This window comes from Helianthus annuus, chromosome 12, assembly GCF_002127325.2.
Source record: "Helianthus annuus cultivar XRQ/B chromosome 12, HanXRQr2.0-SUNRISE, whole genome shotgun sequence".
Taxonomy (NCBI): domain Eukaryota; kingdom Viridiplantae; phylum Streptophyta; class Magnoliopsida; order Asterales; family Asteraceae; genus Helianthus; species Helianthus annuus.
Window position 1 is genome coordinate 157,724,081 of NC_035444.2, and position 12,761 is coordinate 157,736,841.

At 39.6% G+C, this 12,761-nt stretch overlaps 1 protein-coding gene and 1 long non-coding RNA gene across 2 annotated transcripts; one reads left to right on the forward strand and one right to left on the reverse strand.

Annotated features, from left to right (window-relative positions):
• Positions 1–1,235: 1,235 nt before the first annotated feature.
• LOC110896042 lies at positions 1,236–3,155 on the reverse strand. The gene is made up of 6 exons (XM_022143467.2): positions 2,918–3,155; positions 2,813–2,843; positions 2,509–2,735; positions 1,918–2,226; positions 1,734–1,812; positions 1,236–1,650 (listed from the first exon to the last, which is right to left on the reverse strand). Exons 1-6 carry the CDS (start codon positions 2,974–2,976, stop codon positions 1,426–1,428), a joined length of 930 nt encoding a protein of 309 aa, XP_021999159.1. The 5' UTR covers positions 2,977–3,155; the 3' UTR covers positions 1,236–1,425.
• Positions 3,156–10,478: 7,323 nt separating this feature from the next.
• LOC118484680 lies at positions 10,479–11,470 on the forward strand. Its single transcript, XR_004873945.1, has 3 exons — positions 10,479–10,693; positions 10,933–11,020; positions 11,124–11,470. It is a non-coding gene; the product is annotated as an uncharacterized LOC118484680 (long non-coding RNA).
• The last annotated feature ends 1,291 nt before the right edge of the window (positions 11,471–12,761 follow it).

Here is a 12,761-nt window from a genome sequence, read left to right on the forward strand (position 1 = left end):
ACTTTAGTCAAGTTTTAAATTTGTAAAGCACGATATTTTACTAACACCAAACACACATATGGGCAAGTGCACCCATCGTGAGCGTAGTATAGCGTTGGTAAGATACCGAGGTCATCCAAGGACACAAGAGCTTTTAATACCGGTTTATCCTCAACGTCTAATCAAATCAAAAGTTTAGAAAAAGGTTTTAAACTAGAAAATAAAAACTAAAAATTAGAATACTCTGATTTTGATACCGAGGTCATCCAAGGACACAAGAGCTTTTTGATTGGTGATTGGTAATGCACTATTGATTTTGATTTGAATACTCTGTTTACAGAATCCGCCGGAGTAGGTTTCTCTGTCTGAATAACATACCTTGGATTAGCTGATTAACAGATCTCAAGGAGTTGTTCAAAGGGATACCATAAAATAAAGGTCTTTTAAGTTTTTCAATCCAATTCTCTTTTTTAACATATTTAGCCAGATCCTTTTCCTTTTCTGTAGAATGGATTTACTTGATTATTCGTTAGATCAAAAATGGAATTTTAATTATTAAGTAAAGACTTTCATGGATAAAATGTGTGGCTGCGAATAGTTGTGGATTACTTTTCCTTTGGAATAAGATTAAAAGGTTAAACATGGCATCTTAATGGAACCCCAATGGTTTAGCAGGACGTCTAGAAAAAGTTACGAAAAAATTAGAAGATTACATATTATTGTAATTAATAATTTGACTTTTACAAACTAAACCAAATGGTAAAAAAAAAAAAAAAATAGTGTGATAAAAATCTCTGTGTTTGATTAAAATATAGAAAAAAACTTGAGTTTGGCATAACAATGGCACTTCAGTTGCAAGAAGCTTGAAGAGATATTAGCACAACTGATTCACTAGTGGTGAGAATTCGAAGTCTAATCATCTAAACCCCACCAGTTTTCCCATCAAGGTAAAGATACCAATTTCATTTGCTAATCAACTATGGCGAATTACTCAATGATTTGTTTTTTTACCCTTAAACAGCCACACCATTTTACATTTCTTGTTAACTCAGTTTTTTCTTTGTTTTTGTTTGCATCTTCCTAAATAACATCGGCCCCTTAATAATATTTATACAAACCTTCAATGCTGATCTTGAAACTGTCATGGATTCCTCCTCAACACCTCACCTTCCACGGTCAGTTTTTACCTTTTTAGCATTCAACTTATGTTGTATGTTTTATTTGTGAAAATTTGATCCGGGTATTTGTAATGAAGATTGTTTTAAAAGGTAATAGTTTTAAGGGTTTGGATATTCTAAAAACGCCCAAAACGTTAGGAACGATTTTGGTGCTGATATGTTACAGACATTTTAAACTAGAAAGCAATGCGACATTTAGAATAAAATCCGGTTTTTTAACAGATGAGAGAAAACAACCATGCATGGTGAAGTTGTAATTTGCTGAAAACTAAGTAGTATCAGCAGCCGCCAAACGCTTGAAATCCACGCGAAAGTAGGAACACATTTTAGAATAGAATGATATCTGATACTCATTCCATCGAGTAAGCGTGGTCTGAGGAGGTAACCGCGGTGAGCAGATAACAAAACTTAAGATCTTGTAAATCTCAAATATCGAGAGTACAAAAGCCTCATCGTTGCTGCTAAGCTTCGTCTTGTGCTTAAACACAGGATTCTGCAGCCAAACCAAATAATAACAATTTATTTATTAAGCTTTAACTTGTTGGTTGATGATGATGACAATTATATTGTCCTTACACGCTTGTTCGATGGGATCTTGTCAACCCACTCAAAATATGGTATTGCCAGTAGTGAGATCTTGTCAACGCACTTATTACTGTTGTCACCAAAAACACAATATTATTAGTCAATAGAAAACTAACATTAACATTAACATTAACAATGACAATACTAGTAGTAGTAGTAGTAGTAGTAGGAGTACCTGCGAGTCATCAAAACCACATCGTCCTTGGAAGCAGCCTCTAGATGCAGATAATCGATGCCAAAACAGGAACATAGTTTACAGTAGAATGACATCATACCCTCATCCCATTGCATAAATTTCTTTGGAGTAGGCGTTATCCGTGAGTAAATAGTTCTCATAAGCTCAAAAACCGTGCTGATAGATAGTCGTGCGTCATCATCAAACTCATTAACATACGGATATGTGAGATAGGTATAGCCTGAAATATCGTATTTAGGCAGAGAGGTGTCGTAGTCCGCAATAAGGGATGCTGCATTCTCCTTGTCGCTGCAAAACATCGAATGACAACAAGAATAAAGAGTAAAATGCCAAAATGGTACCCGAGTTTAGGCCATTGTTGACACTTTGGTCCAAAGTATATTATTTTAATTAATCGAGGAGTTAACAGAAAATTCCAACTTTAATAATAACAATAACAATACTAATAATAAAGAATGATGAATTCTTTTTTTTTTTTTTTGAACGGCCAACAAACTCAAGCCCTCCACCACTTGATCTAGAGATCATTGGCAAGAATGATGAATTCTACTACATTAGATAAAAACTTACTATTTCCAGCCAACTGGCAGATGAGAATAGAAGAAGTCACAAAAGAAACTAATTTTTTTGTCAACTAGGGCTGAATCTAAACCCCTCTGCATAAGATGGACTGATTCCTTAATCAACAAGTATAGATGATATGGAATACGACGAGGTTCAGTCCCAGGAGCATAAAACCCGATTTTGAATGGTTTGGTAAACCTTCTCCGCCGGCAAATCAATTCCCTATTCTTTGGCTAAACAGAGAACTCGATTAAAACAACAATAATAGACGAAATATATATATATATATATATATAGTGTTCGATCTTACCTCGTACGTTCTTTCCGCACGGCTCATCTTACTGTTTGTTCAACAAAAACAAAATCATGAGAAAACAATCAAAAACATACATGCATGTGATTCAATTCAGCTTACCGTTTCTTCTTACGATTGCGATTGCGATTGGTATTGGGATTGGTATTGCGACTGCCCATGATGCGATGCGAAACCCTAAGAACCGATCTGTTTTCAGATATTTTGATTTTTTTTTGTTTTAGGGTTTCTTCTGATAACCTCCTTAAAAAGAGAAGATGATAATTGGGCTGGGTTGGGTTTGACTCAAAACTGCATGCATATACTTTCCAAGAAATGTGTTTTTTTTTCTTTTTTTTATATCTATTAATTAGAGAATGGATATCGTACAATATAATAGAGTTGAATATGGCAACTTTTATTGAATAAACGCTAAAAATGTATAAGCTATAAATGCTAACAATATATTGTTCATAAAACTCATAAGATACTTTATGGTCATTTATGACCGTAATTGCACAAGTCCAAACTATTTGGAAAACATATGTAATTTTTTTTTTAACGGCTGACAGAAAATTTTTTATTCATTATAGCAAGATGTTACCATCAAAAAATTACAACCAAATTTACATATACACCAAGGACATAAAACGTTACACCATCTTAAACTAAATCACTCTTTTTTAACCAAAACATTTAAAACGACACCAATCATACCATGACAACTGCGCCTCCTTTGATCTGTTTTTTACCCATAAGTACGCCATTGCTTTAATTTCCTCCAAGACCTTAACGGTATTCGGGGAAAACATATGTAATATTTCTGTAAATGGACACACAACAAATATTAAAAGATTCTACAATCTAAAAAGACCCTTATTAACTACTTTTGGTACCTCTAATGACAACAAACGTAAATGGGAGGGAACTTCAAGCAAGGGTTCAACTTCTGTGCAATCTCAGTCTCAGCAGAGAAAGACTGATGACTACAAGAGCCCCAGTCAGCAATCGTCTGGTGGTCAAAGTCATGGTGGGTACAAGGGGAATCACCCCAAGTGCAATCGCTGCCACCTACACCACAGTGGGCCATGCACCAGGGGTAACTGTCATCGGTGCAACAAGCCTGGTCACGCTGCAAAGGATTGCAGGAGCTTATACCCCGCCAATCAGAATCGTCAGCAAGGTCAACAGAATCAGCGACAGCAACAGGGTAACAACAAAGGGTGCTTTCAGTGTGGAGCTGAAGGCCACTTCAAGAAAGATTGTCCCCAACTGAACCAGAACCAGAACAACAACAACAACAACAACAATCAGGGGAATGGTAACAATGGGAACAACAACAACAACAACAATGGCGCCAGGGGGCGGGTGTTCGTGATTGGCCAAGGTGAAGCGAGGAACGACCCCAACGTGGTGACGGGTAAGTTCCTTCTCGACGACTTTTATGTTACAGTTTTATTTGATTCGGGCGCCGATACTAGCTATGTGTCACTAGAAGTTAGTCAAATGCTTACGCGTATTCCAACACCCTTGAGCAACAAGCACACTGTAGAGCTAGCTAATGGTAAGAGTTTGGAGGCCTCACACGTAGTCAAAGGTTGCAAACTTATTCTCGCTAACCAGACCTTCTCTATTGACCTTATTCCTATCGTCTTGAGTAGTTTCGACGTTGTCATTGGGATGGATTGGTTATCCCAACACCGAGCAGAGATCCTTTGCAACGAGAAGATTGTTCGTATTCCTGGTTCCGGTGATGAACCTCTCATAATTCGCGGCGACAAGAGAAGTGCTGTTGAGAACATCATCTCTCTCCTTAAGGCCCAGAAGTGCTTGCGAAAGGGCCACACTGCCGTTTTGGCTCTCGTTACTGACACCTCGGAGAAAGAAAAGAAGATAGAAGATTTTCCTGTTGTACGTGACTATCCTGAGGTATTCCCTGAGGAATTACCTGGTCTTCCACCCCATCGCCAAGTCGAGTTTCAGATTGAACTAGCTCCTGGTGCTGCGCCTATAGCTCGTGCACCTTATCGTTTAGCTCCATCAGAGTTGGAAGAACTCTCTACGCAACTACAAGAACTCTTGGATAAGGGTTTTATTCGTCCTAGCTCATCGCCCTGGGGAGCTCCAGTACTATTGGTGAAGAAGAAGGACGGTACCTTCAGAATGTGTATCGACTATCGTGAACTCAACAAGGTGACTGTGAAGAATCGTTATCCTCTACCACGTATTGACGACTTGTTCGACCAGTTGCAGGGGTCGAGCTACTATTCAAAGATCGATCTGAGATCGGGATATCACCAGCTGAGAGTTCGAAAAGAGGATGTCTCTAAGACAGCCTTTAGAACTCGTTATGGGCATTATGAGTTCTTGGTCATGCCGTTTGGGCTGACAAACGCACCTGCAGTTTTCATGGACTTGATGAACCGAGTGTGCAAGCCTTATCTGGACAAATTCGTTATAGTCTTCATCGACGACATCCTAATCTATTCTAAGAGTCAGGAGGAACATGAGCAGCATCTACGACTTATTCTGGAACTCCTTCGAACCGAACAGCTTTACGCAAAGTTCTCGAAATGCGACTTCTGGCTTCGAGAAGTCCATTTCTTAGGCCACGTGGTAAACAAGGATGGGATTCACGTTGATCCATCCAAGGTAGACTCTATTAAGAACTAGCCTGCACCTCGCACACCAAAAGAAATTCGCCAATTCTTGGGATTGGCAGGTTACTACAGGAGATTCATTAAGGATTTTTCTAAGATCGCACAGCCTCTCACCTCGCTAACACAGAAAGGCGTTGTTTATCGCTGGGGAAATGCGCAGGAGTTAGCTTTTCAGCACCTAAAGGATAGACTTTGCAGTGCACCTATCCTTTCACTGCCAGAGGGCACAGACGATTTTGTGGTTTACTGTGATGCATCAATTCAAGGTCTTGGCTGTGTATTGATGCAACGAGATAAGGTCATAGCCTACGCCTCACGCCAACTCAAAGTTCACGAGAAGAACTACACTACACACGACTTAGAGCTGGGAGCTGTTGTCTTCGCACTTAAGTTATGGCGACATTACTTGTACGGTACCAAGTGCGCCATCTACACCGACCACAGAAGCTTAGAGCACATATTCAAGCAGAAAGAACTGAATATGCGGCAACGGCGATGGGTCGAGCTACTGAATGACTATGAGTGCTCCATCAGGTATCATCCGGGTAAGGCCAATGTTGTGGCTGACGCCCTCAGTCGAAAGGACACCGCGCCTAAGCGCGTGCGAGCTTTACAACTCACGATCCATTCTAGCCTACCTTCCCAAATACGAGCTGCTCAGATAGAAGCACTGAAGCCAGAAAACGTCAGGGCTGAAGCCCTACGCGGGTCAAGACAACGCTTAGAACAGAAAGAAGACGGTGCCTACTACGTAACAGGACGCATTTGGGTTCCACTCTATGGCAACCTACGAGAACTTGTGATGGATGAAGCACACAAATCTCGCTACTCGGTACACCCTGGTTCGGATAAGATGTACCACGATATTAGAACTACGTATTGGTGGCCTAGCATGAAGGCCCACATAGCGACTTATGTCAGCAAGTGTTTGACTTGTGCGAGAGTCAAGTCTGAATATCAGAAACCATCAGGTCTACTCCAACAACCAGAAATACCACAATGGAAATGGGAGCAAATTTCCATGGATTTTGTTACCGGCTTACCTAGATCTCAACGAGGTAACGATACTATCTGGGTAATCGTGGATCGACTCACAAAGTCTGCTCACTTCTTGGCTATCAAGGAAACGAATAAGTTCTCCACTCTAGCAGACATATACCTCAAGGAAGTTGTTTCGAGGCACGGGGTGCCCACCTCTATTATCTCGGATCGAGATGCGCGTTTTACTTCAGAGCTGTGGCAAGCAATGCACAAATCCTTCGGCTCACGCTTAGATATGAGCACAGCGTATCACCCACAGACGGACAGGCAGTCCGAACGCACTATTCAGACCTTAGAAGACATGCTTCGTGCATGTGTAATTGACTTTGGCAACAGCTGGGAAAAGCACCTGCCACTTGTGAAATTTTCGTACAATAATAGCTACCACACCAGCATTAAAGCTGCTCCGTTTGAGGCATTGTACGGACGTAAATGCCGGTCACCTCTTTGTTGGGCAGAGGTGGGAGATAGTCAAATCACTGGTCCAGAACACGTGGTGGACACTACTGAACGGATTGCTCAAATACGACAACGCATGGCGGCGGCTCGAGACCGTCAGAAAGCCTACGCCGATAAGGGCAGGAAACCACTTGAGCTCCAGGTTGGGGAGCGGGTACTACTCAAAGTTTCACCCTAGAAGGGTGTGGTTCGTTTTGGAAAACGGGGCAAACTTAACCCACGATACGTTGGACCTTTTGAAATCATCGAGAAAATAGGCAGGGTGGCCTACAGACTGAACTTACCAGCAGAACTCGGTGCAGTTCACAACGTTTTTCACGTGTCGAATCTGAAGAAGTGTCTGTCAGATGAGACCCACATAGTTCCTCTGAAGGAACTCACTATCGACGAACAGTTACGATTCGTCGAGGAACCGGTTGAAATCACGGACCCGGATGTTAAGGTCCTCAAGAGTACTAGAATACCTCTCGTTCGAGTTCGTTGGAACTCACGTCGCGGCCCAGAGTTCACCTGGGAGCGCGAAGATCAGATGAAACAAAAGTATCCCCAACTGTTCGTAAACAGTACAACCACTACTGAGGCTGAAGCTACGGAATTTCGGGACGAAATTCCAGATCAACGGGGGGTGGATGTGACACCCCAGGATAACCGGGAAAACCATGCAACTTAACTAGCTTCCTCAGTGAGTGCTACCAAATTTTGGGACGAAATTTCTTTCAACTCGGGGATGATGTGACAACTCGAAACTTAGAACCTTTCGTTGTATCTTGATGTAACATGCTTGAACACTATGTGACTAGTTAACGTGTCAATTTAGTAAATGATATAAGTGAACCTTTTATGCGATTATGTGTGTGCTTGTATGTATAGTATGTATAAGTACATGTGAGCCGAGAACCCAACTCGAGACCCCTAGGTCTCGAGTGAATAGTGTAACCGGTTGGGCCGGTTGGGCCATTCGATCCACCCGAAACCCATTAGGGTGCATCAACTTGAACTAGTATATAATCCTTAGTGATAGCCACACTTGTCATTTTTTGGACAAACAACACACACACACTCTCCATTCTCCCTCACTAAAACCCTAAGCCACAACATCCTTCTCCTTCATTCTCGGATTCAACCATAAGGAGCTCTTGGATCGGCACACACACACACACCCATTTGGAAGCTTCATACACACCTTTGAAACCCATCAACCGGTTAGTGTTTCTTGATGTTTATTGTTGATGATTAGCATTTCTTGATGATGTTAGTGTTTTATGATGTTCTTAATGTGTATGATGTTCTTAATGTGTATGATGATGATAATCGGTTAACATGTCTTGATTTCGGGTATATTGCATGATAGACTAAGGATATCTTGTGTTTAAATGTGATTTAAACCATTTATTGTTGATGAACATGAAACCGGCTTGCATATGTATTAAATAATGTCATAAAAATCGGTATTATGTGATGATTGAAACCATTTAATGAGTATGTTCAAGTGTTTTGATGGTTATTCATGTTATGACTATGATAAATGCTAAAAACCCTAAAATATGATGAAAAGTTTGAATAATGGTGATGAATTATTTGAGTATATGAAGAACAACATGAATGTGATATGAATGTGAATATGAATATTTGAAATCTGAATGTTTGATCCATTTTGGTTATATGTTAGACAAGAAAACATGTTTAGTGGATAGTACATAATGTTGCATGATCATGAAATTCTATTGGTTTAGTACACTGTGCAGAATCAGCAGATGTCCAGTCGAGACCTCCGGTTTCGACTCGAGACCATAAACATGACAACTCGAGAACATAGATTGCGACACAGGTTGCGAGTCGAGAACCCCTAGTCTCGACTCGAGACCATACATGATCATCACACAAGCATGACCCGAGACCATGCTTGCGAGTCCGGTTGCGACTCGAGACCACGCAATGACAGCAAAAGCAGCATAACTCGAGACCAGGGTTGCGAGTCTTGTTGCGACTCGAGACCTTGTAAGCTGCACTAGAGACCGCACAGTCTCGACTCGAGACCACGCTTTTGGACTTGCATAGTTACGGGCCTAAGTTAATGGGCCGGACTTATGGACTTCTTGCGTTACTGTTAAATGCGTGTTTTGGGCTTGCATACCATTACGAAACCAACTGTTTGGGTCACACTTAGACTGTTATGTGAATGTTACTGTGAAACTTGTTGTGCACTATTGTTGAACTGCCATGATAGACACGTATGCCATAATCATTACTTGCGTATGAATACGTGTAGATACTACGTGCACTACTTGGGTTAAACCTGACTTGAATGGTATCTATGTTAGGACGTAGTGACCACTTACAACTTGATTAACTTTTCTGTGTATCTGCCGAGCAAACCAAGGTGAGTTCACACCCTCTACAAAGCATGGGATTCCCTGGGTTGGGAATGGGGTTAAGGAACGTGGGTTCCTCGTCCTCCTTGGGTAGGACAGTAATGGTTCAGGAATGTAATTCCTCGTCCTCACGGACAGATAACTCGTACTAGACCAAAACTCTATCACAAAGTCCCTCCTTTTTATATCGACTTAGTCGCCGGGCCAATGGCGAGCGGGTCATTAGTTAGATAGCGCTATTTAGGTCTGACAAACCTCACACCGTGCCGTAGAGGACGGGCGTGAACTAATGGATCTGGGGCACGTCAATGATGATAGACATTGACAGTTTCAGGGCACATAAACATGACTACAGTCAGCAGTCGATATGGTAACGAGTCTAGTGTATACATGGGGTAGCCCCCACGGCCGAAATGCCAGATAACTAACACGGGGTAGCCCCCACGGCTGGAATGCCAGAGTAACCGGGAATAAACAAGTCACGTTTTTAACTATGGGGTAACCCCCACGGCAGGATGCCAGATAAAAGAAACTGTTTTCGAAACAACTTAAAACGCCATCAGGACAACCAGTAATGGCAACCGATCACACTATGATCAAGAGATTAAAACCGGCCAATATGAATAGAGTAACGATAAAGTGGATGTTAAAAGGAATAGGTAAGATTTTTGTTAAGAGTTTCTTGAATTAAATGGAAGGTTAGTTTGAGGTATATGCTAAGATTTGACCATGTACTTTACTGTCATCGGTTTTAAGTTTAGTTGTCTTATTGGCACATTAACAATTTGATTAGCTTCAGTATGTTTAAATGGTATTTAGAATTTATTACATGACATGAATATAGCATAATGTCATTAGCTTGACTTTGCACAAACAATTTGACTTACGTTAGTATGTTGAATGATGTTTGGAATTTAATACATGATGTGAATATGGCATAATATGATTAGTTTGATTTGTGCAGTGGTAATCAGTTATTTGATTAGTGGGGGTAGAATCACCTTTTTGTATATATAACCAGTTAGTTTAGTGGTTGTTCCGTGGATATAGTTTTTTCAAAATTGATTAATAAGAGCTCTTCCAAATTCGGAAAAGTTAATTGATGAATACAAGTTACTTACTATATGAATATACATGAAAATTGATTACAACAATGCCTAATATGATCACAAGTTGTATTGAGATGAACTACTCCTGACTATCTTTATTTTGTCTATAGAATGGTGTCATTCTAAGGCGATTACCAGAGCCATAGATGGTTCTATTGCTGTTGACAAAAACTGTGTGGAGCTGGAGCTGCTGATACAGAAGTCGTGACAAGTACTAATCTGGTCACATAATCATCTAGACAAAGGGAAACTTCTTAGGTAAGAAGTGTTTACTTAAAAATAGGCATTTTGTATGGATAACGTGCATATTCTTAATCCATAAACCCCTCTCTTTTTTTCCTATAAATCATAGAATCATTTTAGATAGGGATTAAGGATATAAGGAATCAGACACCGGTCTAATTCAATCATAGAATCAGTTTAGTTAACTCTACATAAGTACATATATATTTAGTTTAGAAATTTGGATTGTGCTTGATGTGCTATACTATTGACAGCCAGTCTTCGACAATTCTTGAACCGACTTTTCAAATGGATCAGCTGCATGACCCTGCAGATTTTTTGCAGCCTATGAGAAGTTCGAAAGTAAACTACTCTTCTCTAATCTTTGTGATTCAATGTTAATTGATGTTAGATAGTGTGACACTGTTACACCACTAATCTATACCATTTTAAAATTAATTTCTAGACACACGTAAAGAATTGAAGAAACAGAGAGGTGAAGACCCAAATGAGCGCCAAATTCCCACTACTGCTAGGGAACGTCGACCTGAAATGCCACGGTACTATTGCAAATTTGCAATACCGAGTTTACTTTTTTATTTTACTAAATTGTGTTCTTTTTAAATTCTAATGGTGTAAAGTTAATTTCATACTTCAAGAGAAGAACGAGTTATCAGCATCATGTCTACTCCAGTCAACCTGAAAATGATGTGTTATCTTCTCAAGAAGCACTGCAAGATACTGTTCACATAGTCAAGCATGCTATGGAGATCATTCATCTTCTAACCACAAAACAGTATTACATCTTTACTCATGTTTCTGTTATAACACGTTTGCAGTTTGCCATGCTAAACAAGAGTTTTTATTAACAGGCCAAATGGGTTTGTGACAAAACGGGTTCTTTCTTGTACCATTTAGTTCAAACATACTTAAAACAAAAGGTCGGTGGGACCAAAATACAAACAGCCCTTCAAGTTTTTTCGAAAACGAACAAGGTTAAATATAATGCGTTTTCACATTTTAGTATGTGTGTCGTTATAAATTCACGTTTCAACGTAAACAATATAAATTCATGTTTCGACATAAGATTTTTTCCAGAAACGAGTCGGGTTAAATATAACACGATTTCATGCTTTACGATTTGATGTAAACTGTGTTCGGAAATGATTCGGGTCAAATATAATATGTTTTCATTCGATGGTATAAATTCAAGTTATTGTATGTTTTTACACCGCTAAGTCTTGATGCAAAGGTAAGGATGGTGTAGTGGTTAGGTGGAATGCTTGCTAAACGAACCAACTCGGGTTCGATTCCGTTTCTTTTGTAACCGCAAAGCTTTAGATCAGATATGTCAAACACACATTTTCATATGATTAACACAACACATAACGTGTGGCAAGCTATAAACATCTAAGGCGTCGTCGCCGCAACACGCGGCATACGGCAACAATGTAATACTTTTTATCTTTAAGAAGTTTATTTACTTGTCAGTCCAATATTATTAGGAGGGTTATCATGTTTATTATTAGCATCTTTTCAGAGATTAAATATATAATCAATATTATTTTGATCGAACTTGCTACCTATGAAACATATTTTGCTTGCAAATGTAATTTGAAAGACGTGTAATATATTTGCTGGTAAAACAAGAGTTTTGTGTGTTTTTTTTTTATGACTAAAGTTGTATGTATTATAGATGATGTTATTTATTACATGCATTGGACCAAGAGAAGATGCTACTAGAATTGGTTCTGCTTGTGTTGTTAGGTGTCAGGTCGTTGATATTTCTCTGTTAAGGCATGTTAACCAGGCTATCTATGGCTATCTATCTGCTTACCACTGGTGCATGCGAGTGTGCGTTTAGGAATGTGAAGACTGTTGCTGAGCGTCTAGCTAATAAGCTTATCAATGCTGGCAAGGGTTCTTCAAACAGGTGCCTTTTTTTAAATAAATTTACGTGTTTTATTGTTTTGTGGTTAGATTTATTTTTGGTTTTTCTTTATTTATTTATTTATTTATTTTGTTGATTTGGTGTTGGCTTGATTTGTTGTTTATGTAGCTATGCTATTAAAGAATGATGAGATTGAGAGGGTTGGCAAGGCTA